General features: G+C 35.5%; 1 protein-coding gene across 1 annotated transcript; it reads left to right on the forward strand.

The window, feature by feature from the left end:
• Positions 1-417: 417 nt before the first annotated feature.
• Positions 418-1,893, forward strand: LOC121240879. Its single transcript, XM_041138403.1, has 2 exons — positions 418-1,162; positions 1,502-1,893. The coding sequence occupies exons 1-2, from the start codon at positions 418-420 to the stop codon at positions 1,891-1,893; spliced, it is 1,137 nt and encodes a 378-aa protein (XP_040994337.1).
• The last annotated feature ends 16,108 nt before the right edge of the window (positions 1,894-18,001 follow it).

The raw sequence follows: 18,001 nt of genomic DNA on the forward strand, positions 1-18,001 counted from the left end.
TGATGTCGAACCTAGAGTTCACCCACCTATAGTTGAGGCAACCCCTTCCTTCTCATTTGACAAACTATAAGCCGATGCATGACGTCCACTCTACCAGGGGTGTAAATAGTTTTCAAAGCTCTCCTTAAGTTGTTGAGGATTACATTTCCGAACGCTCATTGCCCGCCTTCTTACAAAGCGGCACAGTCACTGGAGCGGAATTTTGGATTCAAATATCACAAAATATATGATAGCCCTAATGATTGCGTGTTATTTTGGAAAGACAATGCAGATATGAATGAGTGTTCAAAATGCAATGCCCCTTAGTGGTTACCAAATACACATAGCAACCATTTAATCCCGCATAAGGTGTTGCGTCATTTTCCTTTGAAGCCGAGGTTGCAACGACTATATATGTCACCTAAGATTTCAGCTAATATGAGATGGCATAAAGAGCATAGCCTCAATGAAGGTGGTACTATGAGGCATCCGGCCGATGCACAAGTTTGGACTACTTTCGATAGTGATCATAGTTGGTTTGCTACAGATGCTCGCAATATCAGGCTTGGTTTAGCGAGTGATGGTTTCAATCCTTTCAACAACCTTGCAAAACGATATAGTATCTGGCCCGTTATCCTCGTGTCGTATAACTTGCCTCCGTGGTTCTGCATGAAAGAGCAATTCTTCATCATGTCTCTCATTATTCCTGGTCCAAAATCACCTGGAAATGATATTGATATATACCTGCAGCCCTTGGTAGATGAATTGAATGAGATTTGGGAGAATGGGGTCCATACATATGATGCGTACAAGAATGAAACTTTCAGATTGCATGCGGCATTATTGTGGACAATAAACGACTTCCCCGCATATGGGAACCTGTCGAGTTGGTTAACTAAAGGGAAATTGGCCTGTCCTTCATGCAATTCAAATACAAATTCTGTATGGTTGACCTTTGGTCGTAAGCATTGTTACATGGGACATCATCGCTTCCTTTTCGCAAACCACTTATGGCAGAAGAAAAAATCTTGTTTCAATGGAAAGGATGACCACCGCATGCCACCTAACCGTTTATCTGGGCCGGATATTGTCCGTCAACTCAGTCTTCTTAGGGACGTGGAATTTGGAAAAGGTCGGAAGAAAAGAAAGCGGACTGCTAAAGAGTTGAACTGGACCAAGAGAAGTATTTTCTACAACTTACCGTAACTTCAGCTTCGGCATAATCTTGACGTAATGCATATTGAAAAGAACATCTATGACAACATACTCGACACCCTAATGAACATTCCTGGAAAGAGTAAAGATAATATTAACTATCGTCGTGACCTAACAAATTTAGGGATAAGAAAGGAACTTCAATTGACGCAACATGGTGACCGGTGTTTGATGCCACACGCATGTTTTACACTAAATGGTGAAGAGAGGAAAATGTTTTGTGAGTGATTGGCCAATGTGAAGTTTCCAGGTGGGTTCGCGGCAAATATTTCAAGATGTGTTTCTATTTGTGACTGCAAAATTTCAGTGATGAAAAGTCATAACTGTCATATTTTCTTGCAGAGACTACTCCCTATTGCGGTGGCAGGGTGTTTGCGAAATGATGTTGCACAAACTCTAAGTGTGGACAGTTTGGCAAAGCTGGAAAGTGATATCGTCCTGATTCTATGCAAGTTGGAGATTATATTTCCACCGTCATTCTTCAATGTGATGGTCCACCTAGCTCTCCATCTGCCCCTTGAGGCGTTGCTTGCTGGACTAGTTCAATATAGGTGGATGTACCCATTTAAATGGTTCCTTGAAAGATTCAAGCGTTATGTTAAGAATAAGACTCGCCCAGAGGGATCAATAGCGGAAGCATACATTCATGTTGAATGCCTGACATTTTGCTCGATGTATCTCGACGATATTGAGACGTGATTCAACCGACCAGACTGCAACATTGATGCTTTGGACGATGAGAGGGTAGCTGGATTTAGCATCTTCACCTAAAAGGTCTGTCCCCTGGGTGTGGCATCACCTATACAATATGATCCTCAACTATTATCCTCAGCTTGTTGGTATGTGCTCAACAACTGCACCGAGATTACTGCCTACATAGAGTACGCATCTTTGATATTGTCTACATATTTTATGCACTTAACACCTGCTTCCTGAACTTGTTGCATTTAAGCTACTTACTGTACATCTACTTTGGTTCTTGTTGTCGACCATTTTTGGGAAATGTCAATAATACCATATTTCTTGCAATGAGCACTATTGATTGTGTAAGGAAAAGAGCATAACGCTAGACATCGGCTAGAGTTTCCTGCATGATTCAAGAAACGTGTATGTCACCCCACTCACACTTGCCATGATAAATGTCCGAACTAAGTTTTAACTATCTACCCACAGTACAATCACGCATAATTACATGCTTATTAAAGGACTTGGTTGTAATTTTTCAGGTCCAAACTATGCGTGAACATACCCCTACTGAAGTAGCCAATGATCTATATGCCTTAGCTTGTGGCCCTGAATCGCAGGTGAGATCGTACGCTGCGTGCATCGTTAATAGTAAAAGGTTCCACACAATGCATAGAGAACAACGTCGCCACGTTCAAAATTCTGGTGTTTTAGTCATCAATGACGAGCAAGCAAACAATTTGGATTTCTATGGTGTTCTAAATGATGTTATAGAGTTACATTATATGGGATGGCGTCGAGTTTACTTGTTCAGGTGTGACTGGTATGATGTTGGCGATCAAAGACGAGGTGTCCGAGTGGATTCACATATGACTAGCGTCAATCTCGCCAGGACAAGGTACAAAGATGAATCCTTTGTTTTAGCGTGCCAAGTTGAACAATGTTTCTACGTCAAAGACAGAAGAGTGAAAGGTAGTTGGTATGTTGTACAAAAGTTTACGAATAGGAATGTATATGACATCCCACAAGTGCATATAAACAAGGATCATGAGACATCATCAAGTGACAGTGAGGCGTATCAAGATGAGGAATCTGAAAGTTTTCTAAGAAATGTTGACTGTGCTGATGTTGGTGTGGCTACTCCACTCCATAGGCCTGATATATAACCATTTGAGTTTGATGCATCAACATTGGTTCGGTCATCTGGACAGCAACCCCTCGCCAGAGATTTTATTGACGATGCAGAGGTTGAGTCGGGTTCAGATAGCGGCGTCGGCGAGCAGTCTTGTTCTGATCTAGAAGAGACGGATTATGATGATGATGTTCTGTCTGACGAGGAGTAGTGTATATAAACGTCGTTTTGCGGGAAGGTTGCTTTCCTTTGCATTGAACTAGTGCCTGTACAATTTACCTTGTATAAATTTTTAAAAATCGCCAGAACTAACACATCCCTTTTTGTTGGCATATAGGCAGCTGCTTTTGACAACCTATGGCCATGTATATCTAAAGACGCCTCATGTTAACCTCATGGACCGTGGATTCACATTGGGTGCATTAGACTCCACACTTGGTCCATTTATGAGATAGGCTTGGTTGAAGTTCATTTAAATTTACAGCATGTTGTGTAATATTATTTGCCAAGCTGTTAGGCCAAAGCAGGTTATGATATGTATTAACATATACTGTTACTACCTATATATTACACAATAGACTATGATGAGCTTGTGCTTCTTGCATGTTATCTAACACTGATCTAGAGCCAATTTGTGCTGATTCTATGTTTTTTATTTTGGTGGTATCCACTCTCTGTAGTAGGTGATATTCGTCAGAGGTGTTTGATGGTAATGGCATATAGCTGGTGTCATTATGTGGACCCTATTTCGGCTTTGCATTGCAACCCCATCGATTGGGAAGAAAAATATATCCTTCCTCCCTCTTTATTTATTTAACCTACATAAGCTAGCATTTAACCCTATTTCTAATATTTCTCATGATATCCAACTCCCTCACACACACTATATATATAGGCTGTGTCTTGTATGGTAACTGGTGTATTACCCATTATATATATATATATATATATATATATGTTAGACACAACATATATATATATATACATGGAAGCATGTTTATATATGTATGTATATATATGGTGTGCGTGTTATTGAATATATGGGATGACGCCACTCACAAAAGTAGGTGGACATCGTCAAACCAAAGGATGTGAGAAATAGATATATTTCCTAACATTTTAATGGCTTGCAACAAATCAAACCGAATTTGTAATATCACAAAAAAATTACCAAAAAAAAAAAAAAAATGCAAATCCAAGATGGGCAGTATATAGGTCATACACAATGCCTGCATAATGTGATCAAGTAAACATCTAGTTGATTTTACAATTATATTATGGAATTTGACTTTTACATGTTCTAATAAAGGTTTCAATAGGCGGTTGCATCTTAGAGTCCTAATTTGTGCAAAATTTTAAGTTGGTCCATTATTAAGCGATCATAGATGGTCAAATTGCATATGCCTTTTGTTCACGATATCTCTAAGTATATTCCGGAGTTCTAATGAAGTAATATGAGCTAAATGGTCCAATAACAATTATAATGTTGAATTTGGCTTTTACGTTAACAATTATAAAAGTTTGAAGTAAAGGTTGCATCTAAGAGTTCTAATTTGTGGGAACTTTCAAGTTGGTTCATTATTAAGTGATCATATTTGGTTAAATTGATTTAACGTTTTTGTTTACAATCACTTGTTGGCATGTTCAGGAGTTCTAAGGTAGTAATATTTATCCACATCAGGGACGGAGATGGGTAAGAATTTCTTGAATTTATTTGGTATGCATACTTAAATAAATTGCAGCTAGCCCAACCATAACTTAAAAACACTATGTCAATCCGTTAGCTTAATCAGTTTAATGTCTTAGGAAGCAATTGAGACAGTCGAACATCACTCTTACATATAAGTTAAATGCAACAAAAAGTATGAAAACTGATGGATTTGGAGAGTATAGTGAATTGGCAGAATTTTGCACCTGTACATGAATCTGTAATGGGCGGAATAAATTGGCGCCTGGGAGGGAAAAGTTAGGACTTGGGGGTAAATTATTTTTGGGTCCAGTGCTTTAGAAAGGTTAAAATTGGAAGAATGGTTCACAATTTGTTTAGATTTGACAGCTAGGATAGGATGTTATCTGATGGGTTGGTGAAGTCGTCAGGATATATTTGGTTGATCAAACTATGAGAGCCAGCTGCTTGTATGACTTGTTGTTTTTCCTCATGAATTGCTCTTCACTTCCAGCATACCCACATGGCAAATTTCTAAAGCCTTCTTTGGGTCTGTGCAATTTGTAGAGTTTAGGTTCATTGTATAAATGACCTGGGGAGGAAGAGATTGGTGCATGCATCCAATTTATGCTGACATTGTGTTAGTCTTTTAGTGCAACCAAGGTACAACTCTTGGTTATTTAACCATTGCCACTGTAGGAGCTTTTTCTAGGTATGGGACTTTTGCATAAAATCATAAAAATAGAGACAATAAAACATGTTTTCTTCATTTCCCTTAACCAAGTATGTCTTGTATGGTAATTGGTTTATGGGATTTTGTACAAGGACCTTATCCATGGGTTCATTATCTGATATAAATTATATATATATGATAAGATAATGTTACCTACCATTGGGTAGGACAAGGTAGTAATATTTTTTCAAACACGTGTATTGTGATAAACAGGTCTAGCTTGTAGTGTTGCATGGTTTAGGTGGGTAGTGTAGCACAGTATATGTTTTGAGCTTTGGATTGTTGTTGCATAAGATGTTTTGCAAGTGGCTATGCTTTATTAATTGTGGATATTTTATGTTTTTAGTTGGAGCTAGATATCGGTGGAAAATTGGACCCCAATTATCTGAAAATATGACTTATTTATCCATATATATAGTGGATGTTAATATAGATGTATATGCACTGACTGAACATCTCTAAGTTGGAACCCATATATGTAGCTCTAGTTGATTTAATGTCCATCAATTTCAAACCATATTCAGAACAGTAACTGATGACAAATTTAGCAATTCTGAAAAAAGAAGCATCTGCTTTGGGTGATGAGCAATGTGTCCACCTAAGTAGCCCATATGTATTTCTTCCAACTATGATGATTGACAGAATCGGATTTCCACCTTATTCTTGAGTTCTATATATGTTTTCCTGTAAGAAAACATCAATGCCTCCAGCTAGACAAGGAAGAGATTGCAAGGGAGGTGGAGGGTTCAGACGAGTTGTGCCATATCAATTCATGGGACGGCCATGGCGTCCAATACTTTCATTTGAAACCCCAAATGATTATGGCATTGCGGGTAGTTCTGACGACTCAACGCAGCCACCGAGTCCAGTTAGGCCGCCTCAAATTGCAAACTCAAGTCCAATGTTGAGTGGGCGTAGAAGTGGAGGCAACAATGAAAATCTAAATGGTATGCAATATAAATATTGTTAGCCCCTATTGTGATGCTACCGCACTTGTTTAAACATTTTGACATGTTGTACAAAGCATAAGCATTGTAGGTTCAAGAATAAGGCTTAGCATCTGTGTTTACATGTTCCTAATTATGGGTCTATAAATGTGTATCTAGAACCTGCTGCAGAAGATATGGCATCACATGCAACCGGAACTGCCAAACTGCCAAGATGCGGTTGGGGGCCAGTGAAATGTATTGAGTTTGATAAGCTTCGGAAGCACAGGAAAATACCTTTGAAGATTAACGATGGGCAAACCGCACCATGCTGCAAAAATGCAACGGTGTTTACAACACGGGTCACATGGATCTTGAAGCATCATGGGGACATGAGTTACCCACGATGGATTGATGTACCCATGGTTGAGAATGAAGAGCTAATGGACCGTGTCCGAGTAAGTCAAGGATTTGGACTTGCACATTAGAAAGAAATAGTTGTTGGATATTAGATTATGATATTGAAACTAATAACTTGTAAGTTTTAGGCTGACTTCATATTGGACTGGGATTTGGACAATCACCCCAAGGCGGTGTGGAAACAGCTACAAAAGCGCTTCAATGCTTTCCATCATGAGCTTACAAGAAAGAATTTTCATATGATAGCCATGAAGAAGCCTTGGCTAGTGCACCTGATATGGTTGGGCAGCATGTTTGGGCAAAGTTATGTGATAGATGGGGGAGCGAGGCATTCCAGGTATGCCTTTGCTGCATTTACAACATTAAGCATTGATTTAATAGGCTAGAAAGGTATACTTACTGTGTATCAAGTGCACGCATGATTCGATTAAGCCACCTCACATTGTGCATCCTTAATTTGATATGTGAAGTTGCAAAGGGAAATCATGTATGAATTAACAGTAAACAATCACTTATCATTTAGTAATGCAAAACCAAAGTTGACCGTAAGAATAGATTAAGTCAATATCAAATAACTGAAGCAAATTAAAGAGTGCACTAATATGTGAAATTGGCAAGTTGTTACACAACCTGTCATACTTGGCACTGTCATAGATTCTCAAAAGGTGAAATAGGTTGTGTATTACAGGCATGGTTTCTCGATTTATTTTGATTCATGTCGAAGCTGCTGAGACACAGGTAAAGCATGTAGACTCTAGAAATCATTACTTAAACCTAGTTAAAACCAACCTTACAGTAGCATAGTTTATAATTAAAGTATGTTTAATATGGTGGATGTTCCAATTTCTAACAGCCATTTTTTTAAATTATAATAGCACCGGTTTTCAATTTCAAGTTCATGATATATTGTTGGTGTATTTGTAAGAAATGTCAAAGCAAAACAAAGAGAACTGTAACAAGTTGAAAATCAATCACACTGCCGAGAGGAAGTCATTTGTTCGAATATTAGAGGAGAAGGTATGCACTTGTTACTTACTCTATTCAAGATTTTTAACAAACCGCAAGTTAGACATGCAAGACATACCAAAAAACAGTAATAGTTTGATAACCCATACACAAACCAGTGCAAGCAATATACATATATTCCTTGATTGACTTAACATACACACATTGAAGTAACTGAAAAATGCTTGGTTTTTTATTAGGCATCGCACATACATCAGTTTTATGCATTATTGCACATTCCATCAGTTCTACAGTGATTATTTATGCTATGTTTGACATCGTTCAACCACCCCTAACCTGGTAGAGTTTTACAAGGAAATGCGTTGGTCTAAAAAGAACGATGTATTTGTGACAGAGACGACGGGCGAGCTTTATGTGAGAATTGCATATAAAACATGTCAGTTATAGTTTAGTAAATAGTTTTTGTTTGTTATTAACATGTTTGTAAAAAGTAGACTAGTCGGATGGCATAATGTAATGACAGAACCAAATGGTTGGCAAAATGCTTGATATGGAACCTGAGCAACATAGTAAAGAGGCAGCAGCTTCTGTATTTAGGGATGTCTTGGGATATAGACCAGGTTATGCTAGGGGGCTCGGTGAGATGATAATACCGGACTCTGTGGAAAAAAAAGATTGTGAATGGCAGAAACGTCATCCAAAAGAAGTGGAAAGACACAAAAAAGAGGCCGAGTATTACAAGAGTGAGTTCGAGGAATTAAGGGCAAGCGTTAGAGTTCTTCTGGAGAGGTAGGCTGAGTATGACAAGACATTGGGTAGTTTAGTAAACACAATTCAGTCACAAGGAAAGTCTCATAGAGAGACTCGTGGTGACTAAAAGTTGCTGACCTTCATTCTAGTTTTTTTATGGTGTTTTTTGAAGTAAATGCTGGCAGGTTATTTTTTGGGTTATGTAATTACAAGTTTTGGGTGGTGAACAGGAGTTCTAAGGCAGTGCTTGGTAAGTAGATAGGAAATATATATTAATATTTTTTGATTTTCTATTGTGGAGGACTTGTAAGTAACTGGGGCATTTCTGTGGGAACTTGGGATGAGTTGTAATTTTGCTCATTGACTGGTCGCACTAATCCCTTTAGGTATTGAACCAATAACTTTCCAGGCTATTGGGCCTAATTCCCTCTTTATTAATACTAGTACAATATTGCAAACTAACACATATATTCTGTATTATCTGATAGGCAATTTGAATGCAAGGTTACTTACTGATATTTCAACCTACTTGAGAGAATGGTGATGCCTTGCCTAAAAAATGGATACAGCTTGGGCTTCTGGTTAATTAGCACAAGGTTCCTATTCTCTAGTGGCTTTGTCCCCTTTTTGGGTTTTTAGTAGCTAGGCATGTTTCTGAATAGTCAGTTTAGTTGGAGAATTCCACAAAGTCATTTTAAACCTTCCCTTACATAATTATCATAATTTTTGGTATATAGATTCTAGATTTTAAGTAGCAGTGAAAACTTCATTGTATGTTACTGGACATGGAAATGGGATGGGGTACGGGAGGAGATTGGCAGAATAGTATTTATTGCTTTAACCTTTAATTCTTCATAGTGAAAGGGGTCAAATTCACCTGAATTTATTTAAATTCACAGGCTATATGGGTCTTAAGTGGGTACGGATTTTCTATATAATTGGTAATTGCAGTAATAATAGTTTAGATTTATTAACCCTTCCTTCCATGTTCTTATATATTTCGGATGTCATAATTGATTAATTGCAGACTCTCTTTTTTTTTAACCCTCATTGGCTATATGTACGGGGGGAATTGCATTAGCTCAGCAAACTAAACAGTAATGGGTGTGTGTTTTTACAGCAAGATACTATATAACGATTGCTGCCATGTGTTAGGGTATTTTGTGGGAAGAGGCTCCTTAAGGTGTTGATCCTGGATGCATGTTAGAGAGACCAATTTAATATATTGTGACAAGCATTAGCTATGTTGGGGTACAACTCATCATGGACAAGGAATATATGGTGGATGATCAATTGTGAAGTGAATGACTGCCTAGAGAATGAAAGTCTCATTGCCTGTCTCACCTCAGCCTTGCCAGCCATTAATATTGATGCCTATAAGTTTTAGCTTAAGTTGGATTATGTAAGGTTTATGCATGACTTCTTTGTATTTTAACAGTTTCTAATCAGCTAGAATTAAGTTTGTAAATGTTGTTTGATCTGGACATCATGTAATAGTTACAAATCTTTGATCAGTTTTGTCTTAAACTTACCAATGATTTTTAACAAATGTATGGGGATGGATTAGAAATATATTATGTTGTTGATTTGATCTCAATACACTGCTTCTTACTTAAAAGTCTGTTATAGCAATGCATATATGCAAGTTAATTCGTGATACATATGGTTTTGCAGTTCTGAATGGAAGGATAATTTTCGTGTTACCTATTGTTTGTAAACAATTAGAAAAGCTTCTCCAAAATAGGTACTGATGCATTTTAGTAATTCATATATGAGGGTATACCACTGTGTCAGTTGCAATATTTGCAGTGATTTTGGGGACTTGCTGGGATTTATACCAAAGGCATGTTACTCCAGTCATCCCAAATGGTTCAGATATTTGCAGCGATTTGAAAATCCACTAGAAATGGGCGTTGCATTTTCAAAACAGCCATTTGCAGCAAATTAAGACGCCGCTGCAAATACCTACAAGTTTTTTTCAACGGCATCTAGTCCAAAATGATCGCCGAAAGTAATAAGCGACAATGAATAATTCGCTGCAAAGATGATGTTTTGCAGCGAATTATTAAACTGCTGCAAATGATGGAGTAGTTTATTTTGTCGAAAATAAAGATATGCGGCGGACATATTTGACGAAATAGAGTTGAATTGCCAGCGAGATGAGTAAATCGATGATACTATTAGCGGCGATCCAACGAACAATTGCGGCGTGTCAAAAGCGCCAGTAATAACTATTTACTACATTTAGTGTGCAGGTTTGGAAACTTTTTAGCGGCGTGTGAAATGGTCTATTCCAGCGAAGATGAGTTCGCCGCAAATAGTACTAGTGACGGCGATTACTGGAAGAATAATGCAATCACTTTGTTCAGTCCGTTTTTGGGCAACCACTCTATAGCGAAGAAGAAATCGCCAGGAAAGGCTTTGTTGCGATGATTTAATGGCTTGTTGCGGTGAATATGGAACGCCGGTAAAGGCCACATTCCTTGTAGTGTAATTTGCATCTTTAGAATTTATTTTTAATTCTTTTATTTTGATTAGTTTTTTAGATTAATTATTTTTTTTTTGATTCATTGATTGTTTAGTTATTATTTATTAATAACTCATTTCTACGAACAAGGTTAGAATTTATTTAGCTTATATTTGATTAGTTTTCTATATTTTTAGAATTACCTATAGTTCTCATTCAGAACGCGTAAGAGAAGAGAACCTTTCACCTAATTGACTCTGTTTGAATTCAGAGATAAGTTGAGATGGTTTTAGATAAGTTGAATAAAATATTATTAGAATATTATTTTTTAATTTTATTATTGTTTTGAGATGTGAAAAAGTTGAATTATTTATTATATTTTATGTGTGAATTTAAAAAATTGTAATGATGAGATGAGATGAGTTTCCAATTCAAACCGGGGCTTAATGCCAACCATCCAACCAACCAACCAAAAATTATTGCTAATGGCCATTGACCACATGATATTAATTAGTATGGAATTAATGTTTGGTGCAGTCATCTATCATTGATAGATATGGACTTTGATTAATGCAGTCTAAGACAAAACGCATGATCAGGGCGTTGCTATCAGCAACGCTGGTATGCATCATCTGGAATAATCCACTTTTTAATTACCTACTTTACGGCCACTTCTTTAAGCAGTTACCCAACAAAATTACATCATTTCTGTTAGAGATCCATTCAAACACAAGCAGAACCAAGAATTACAAACACGCAGAAATATCTATCTCAGTGTTTGTATATTGTATCTAGAAATTAAAATTTTTACAGCTGAAATTTTTGCAAAGTCCTGACAAATATTTCAACCACAAGCCTAGCAAAGCAAGTAATTCACAAACTTGACTATTGGGATACCAGGAAAACTATGCAATTAAGCAACATAACTCTAGCTGTAACACTCAAGCCGAGCACCAAACTGCGATCGATAAATTATTTTTAGGTTATTATATATGGGAAATCTATTTGATATTTATTGGGTAAATTTTGAATAGGTCACAGGTCCAAAACTTTTATTACGACGGGATATGAATTTTTATTGGGCTTGATCATTAGATTAAAGTTATTTAAGGGACTAAGTGAGATCTTTTTATTTTGGAATTGGCTCGAAAAATTTACGAGACGAGATTTGGTTAGTTTAGAATTTGAATCGAGGCCCATTAATATTTATTAAATACTTGATTCAGAAAATTTCGGACAAGCCAAATAGATTATGGACTCTGGTAACCCGACCGACCCATTTGTTAATTCTATACAATATCCAAGATGTGGGCCCAAACACTTTCAAATGGGTCCAAAAAGTCCAAGTCGTGGGAACCAAGGATCGGACTCCATGCCATGCACGTCTCCACGTTCATGCATGCACGTCTCTTCCATTTGTTTCTCTAGGGTTTTTATCAAGTCTTTTTTTTACTTCTATATATATGTTCGTTACACAGTATCACACACATACCCTCACGTAAATCACCTTCAACCTAAGCTAGGGTTGCCGCCGCTTGAGTTGTAGTGAGCCACCAAGCACTGCCCAATCCCCACCGCGAGCCACCCTATACTGCGAACAACTCGAATCTCGTTGTCCAACCATTGCCCAAGTCCAAACTCTGGCCCAGTTGCACCGTAGCCTTTGCCTAGCACTACCGTAGACCCACACCACCCTAGCACCGCCCAACACCAAGCCGCATGCCTCCACACACGACCTGCACCTCAACACTCCTCCTCTGTTTCCCTCACCAAAAACAGAGTGTGCATTCCACACCTTGAGACACAAACTAGCCACCCCACGCTGCTAGCCTCCTCCACATTGTTGACACTTGCACAGAGATCACCTCCGGGCACCTTCAGGCAACCCCCAAGCCGTCGTGTTCCTCTCAGTGCACCACAATCTCCTCTCTGTCTCTCTCTCTTTCTCCCACCACCTTCTTTCTCTCTCATCACTCCCTTTCTATCTCACCCCCACAATGTGTGTGTGTATCTCTATATACTAGTGCAAGAGCAACGTGCTAAGCACGTTTGCCTAGTTTAGTGAAATGATTATTTTTAAGAAATAATATGGTTTTTATAAAAAAAAAAAAAAAATTCAATTAATAATTTAATGCATAGACATAATTTAATAATTTTGTTCGAACATAATACCGTCCTTATACACAACACTAACGAAGCCACAAACATAATATTAAACAGAAAAATAATAACTCAAAAAGAGAAAATTTCACACGACATTTATTTTTTAGATGATTTTTATAATACACTCACAATTTATGTTAGATTGTATATATTGTATGATTTGCTTAGTTTGTGACAAAAACTTCTCCAACACACTCACAATTCCATAAAATAGGGAAAGAAATATATAACAAATGAGGATATAAAAAAAAAAAAATAACAAAATACATTTATAAAGATTATAAGCAGAAATATCTAGGCTCAACCAAAAAACCTAAAGACAAACGTAAAAAAAGAACTAAAGAAGTTTAATAAAAGACCTGAAGCCATAAAAGACTGTACAAAGCAATTGAAATTTTTTACTTTTGAAATATGTTATAAAATGTGTTGGGTGAATATAATTATTGAGATTACCTGACGAATTGAAAATAATTTATTTAGAAAAACTTTCAAAATACAGAAATCTTCAGTTCTGAAAGTCTTTTAACTGACGAGATCTGAAAGCTAATCATCAAAAATAACAATAATAAGCATTGCAGTAACAAAAAAAGAAAGGTAGAAAATACTATACTTAAAACCATATACACGCAGATGTTCAAACAAATAAATGGGAAAAGAAGAACAATATGCAAAAGGAAAAGGCTCATAATTGATTAACCCTGTTAATTGACTAACCATCTTTTTAATGTGCAGCGTCCTCTATTTTCCAAACGACGTGTGATCAACATCAATATAGTTGTTGGTGCATGAACCGACGGAATAAATAATGGCAATTGATGAGAATGAATGGATGCGGACTGAGTTAATGACAATGTCGGCAGATGCATGAACCGTCGAAAAAAATGTGCATAGTTTTTTTAATTTTTTTTTACTGTTTAATAATGATTTTTCTTTATTCGTGCAATGGTGATGTGAAATGATGATTGCTGACAGATGAGAATTTCATTTAGACCAACGGCATTAAATTTTAACAGAAAAATAATAAAAACCGTTAATACAAGAAAATTTCTTTAATAGCCTCTTTATATATATAAAGAGATATATATATTATATTAGAGTATTAATATTTGAAAGCTTTTATATTACACATAATCTATATAACATAATTTGATTTGTAAGATTCAATTTTTAAAATTTATTTTTTAAATTAAATTATGTCATATAAATAATTATATGGTATAAAGACTTTCAAATAAAATTTTCTTATTGTATTATCAATAAGAGTAAAGTATTAAGTTAATAGGTAAATTATGGATACAAAATGAATAGTATTAAACTTATAAGCTCTGATCGATATAATTCACGTTGCTTGAAATTGAAAATTCTTGTGTATATGCTATAATTAGAGGAAAATGATGATGCCACCTGAGTTTGTCATCTCAATTTGAATGCTAATATATTTAATTTTTTTAAAAAACAAATTTAATAGTTAAGGAAGTGACTATTAGTGAATTGATGTATTTAAAAAAATATTTAAATATATTTAAAAATGCTTCGAAAAGGAAAAAGTTAAAAAAGTGCAAAACCACTAGGAATACGCCAAGCGATAGACGCTGGGCGGCACAGTAACACTGTCCATAATTGAAACATGGTTGTGGAACTACTAACTAATTAGAGTATAAGCAATTAAATATCATCATCTAACTATCAATTATAATTACTCTAAGACATAAACTAGTATATATATTGGCATAAGTTATTTTAAAGTATGTCATGAAAGAACATTTATTAATTACTCTATGATATACACTAGTACATATTCTAGTATTAAGTATATGTAAAATTGATTAATAATTTGTGATACTATAAATATATTATGACATAATTACTAACGCTTCTACAAGTTGTATAGTTGAACATAAGTTATATACTTCAATAAAAATATTTGATATATATATATATATATATGATTACTATATAAACTAATTGTACAGAGATAATACCTACTTTATATATAGCATACGGTTAATGATGTCAGAGTCGGAATAAGTTTTACACACTAAAAAAATCTAAATTCACCCCCCGCACCTAATTTTCCTATTCCCCCCTCCCCTCGGCGCGATTCTCTCTCCCTCTCTCTCTCAAGGCTTGGCACAACGATTTTCGATTGCCTTCTTACTGTCTTCTTGTGGCCTCATCGATGCCGGTGAATTTCGCTTTCACTATTATAGGCTTCACCAATCTCTCTATTTATAGGGCCCACTTCAAACTAAATATTGGGGTTAATTATAAAATCAGTCCCTAATGACCCGACCTATGTTAGGTGGTCCATATTTCAGCAAAGACCATTTACATGCATGCAATTCCTTAAAATATTTTAGTTATCTATATTGAAAAAATTAAATTTCGTGAAAACACTTTCAACAATGCATACAAAATATTTACTATTTTAACTTTTTTTTTATAACTATAATGAATGGAAAAATAATTTATACAGTCTAAAAATATGCAAGTTCAGCGTACTCTTAGGGTTTGTTTGGATAGTGAGATGAGATGATATAGTTTTAGATTAGTTGAATAAAATATTGTTAAAATATTATTTTTTAATATTATTATTGTTTTAAGATTTAAAAAAGTTGAACTGTTTATTATATTTTATATGAAAATTTGAAAAAGTTGTAATGATGAGATGCGATAATTTTTCTATCCAAACAAGCCCATAGTGAAAAAAAAATACGAGAAATCTTAACATGAAAAAATCAACTTTTTTTTAGTGAGTTTTATATTCTTTTGCTTACATACTTTAAAAATGTATCGGACTGTATCCATTACTCTAATGAATCTCACTGCAAGTCATGCCTCTAAATAACAATTTATAAGAAGCAAAATCTTTGAAGCAAAACTGCATTTGATGCACTCCTAATTTGGTGAAAAAATTTCATTAATTGTAGTATTGAAAGTTATTCGGCGTGGGGGATTTCCTCGTCCCTACACATGAATCCATGATATTTTATTTAAAATAAAATAAAGAAAGTGAAAATATTGATCTTCCAGCATTCCAAAATACTAATCCTATTTCTCAAAAGAGTCATTAATTAGCTACAACTCTTAACCATGCAGGACAACTTCGAGTGTCAATGGAGCCATTAATTAGCTAGAAAGAATTTCTCCTGATCACTGACTCTAAAACCTTTCCACAGAAAGAACAGCATCTGCAACAGATATACATACAATAATTCATCCATCAAAAAGTACTAAGAAAACAATGTATCAAAAAATTAAAAATAAATAAATTTAGTTCACAAAATACAATAAAGAGGTCATGGATGGAGTACTTACATGGCGTCACCACAACATTCTGTCTTGCAGAATTCGAGACAATGACTGCATCACATCATCCTAGTATTGCTAATTTTCCTTTGTGAACATCTGAAACACACAACTTCTTTAGTCTTTTGTACTGTCTTATAACTAAGTCAAAGACTTTTTTGTGAAAGCAAAAGAAAGGAACCTGAAATTATACCTTTCAATGATCTTGTTCTTGTCGGTTGCTTTCTGGGAGCATTCAGTTGGAACTTTACTTTCAGGGATTGAGGGACTCGAAGAACAACTGGAATAGTCTGGTGCTGTTGCATCTGTTGGCTTCTTCTTTTTCTCCTTCTCCTTCTTTACTCTTTTCATTCTCTTCTGTCTGGCTTTAATCAAGTAAGAACTTTTCCTAACACCAACTTCTGCAAGAACCTTTCCACATGTGGGACAAGAACTGCAAAACATACATAACAACCTTGATTCATGAGAATATCCAAAGGAGCTAAAAACACACCAAAATACTCGAACTTCAGAAAACAATTGGGAATGTTTTTGGTAGATTATAATAAAAGTTTCACAACAAACTTCTCTTTAACCTTTATGGAATGAAAATATAACATGAAAGGATTCTAGAACAGGTTTTTTTTTTTTTTACAAAGAAATATGACATTTACAGTCTTACAATGTGCAAAAGTCCTGTGCACTCCTAGCTTTTAAAAAAGGTGAATAAATTTAGAAATCATATGAAAATATTATTTTTTTAATAATAGATTCTACTTTTTTTAACTTACACATCATAAAACTGAATTTAGCAATAACCTTATACAAATAAAAGAGAAGTGTCTCAAATCTAGGTCAAGTGTTGAGATTATTAAACTTAAATTTGGGAATTGCTAGGTAGACCTAGGATTTCAAGCACAACCAAGGATTCTAGAACAGGTTTAAGATTAATGGCCGACATCGAAAACTACTCGTCTTAAGTAGTCTAGATCACGAGAAAAGACATCATAAAACCTTCTAAGAAATAGGCCGCTAATTGAGAAGCAGGGAATACTACTACTTACATGAAGCCAAACATGCATACTTTTTCACAGCTTCTTTGGCAGTGATTGCACCATTCCATTGCGGTCGGCCGCTAACCTCTCTCGAATGTGACTTTTTGTAACGCCCCGGTCCTAAATGGAGTCAGAGAGTTACTACCTGTCACCTAAATCCGTTTTCATAATACAAATAAATATTCCAAAAACTTCATAAGCATATCCTCATACATTTTCAAAAACTCCATAACCATAAATACGACAACTCAAGGCTTAATGTCAACATCCCAATAAATCTAGTCAATACAATCGATCAATCTACAAATAATAACCTTTCAATAATCTCAGTACTTATTCCCTACACTTAACAATCTTGTACCCGCTTTCTATTCTCGATCATCAATCTAAGCATTCACTTCATTTGAAAAATATTGTGAAAATAATGAGTTATCAATAATTCAGTAAGTAGAGTACATATGCAAATATGTAAATATGAGCAATTTCATAGAATTCAGAATGTAGAAACAAAACATTTCAATTTCAATATGCGAATCTCAAAACTAAATATTATCAAA

The sequence above is a fragment of the Juglans microcarpa x Juglans regia genome, chromosome 7S, assembly GCF_004785595.1.
Source record: "Juglans microcarpa x Juglans regia isolate MS1-56 chromosome 7S, Jm3101_v1.0, whole genome shotgun sequence".
NCBI classification, from domain to species: domain Eukaryota; kingdom Viridiplantae; phylum Streptophyta; class Magnoliopsida; order Fagales; family Juglandaceae; genus Juglans; species Juglans microcarpa x Juglans regia.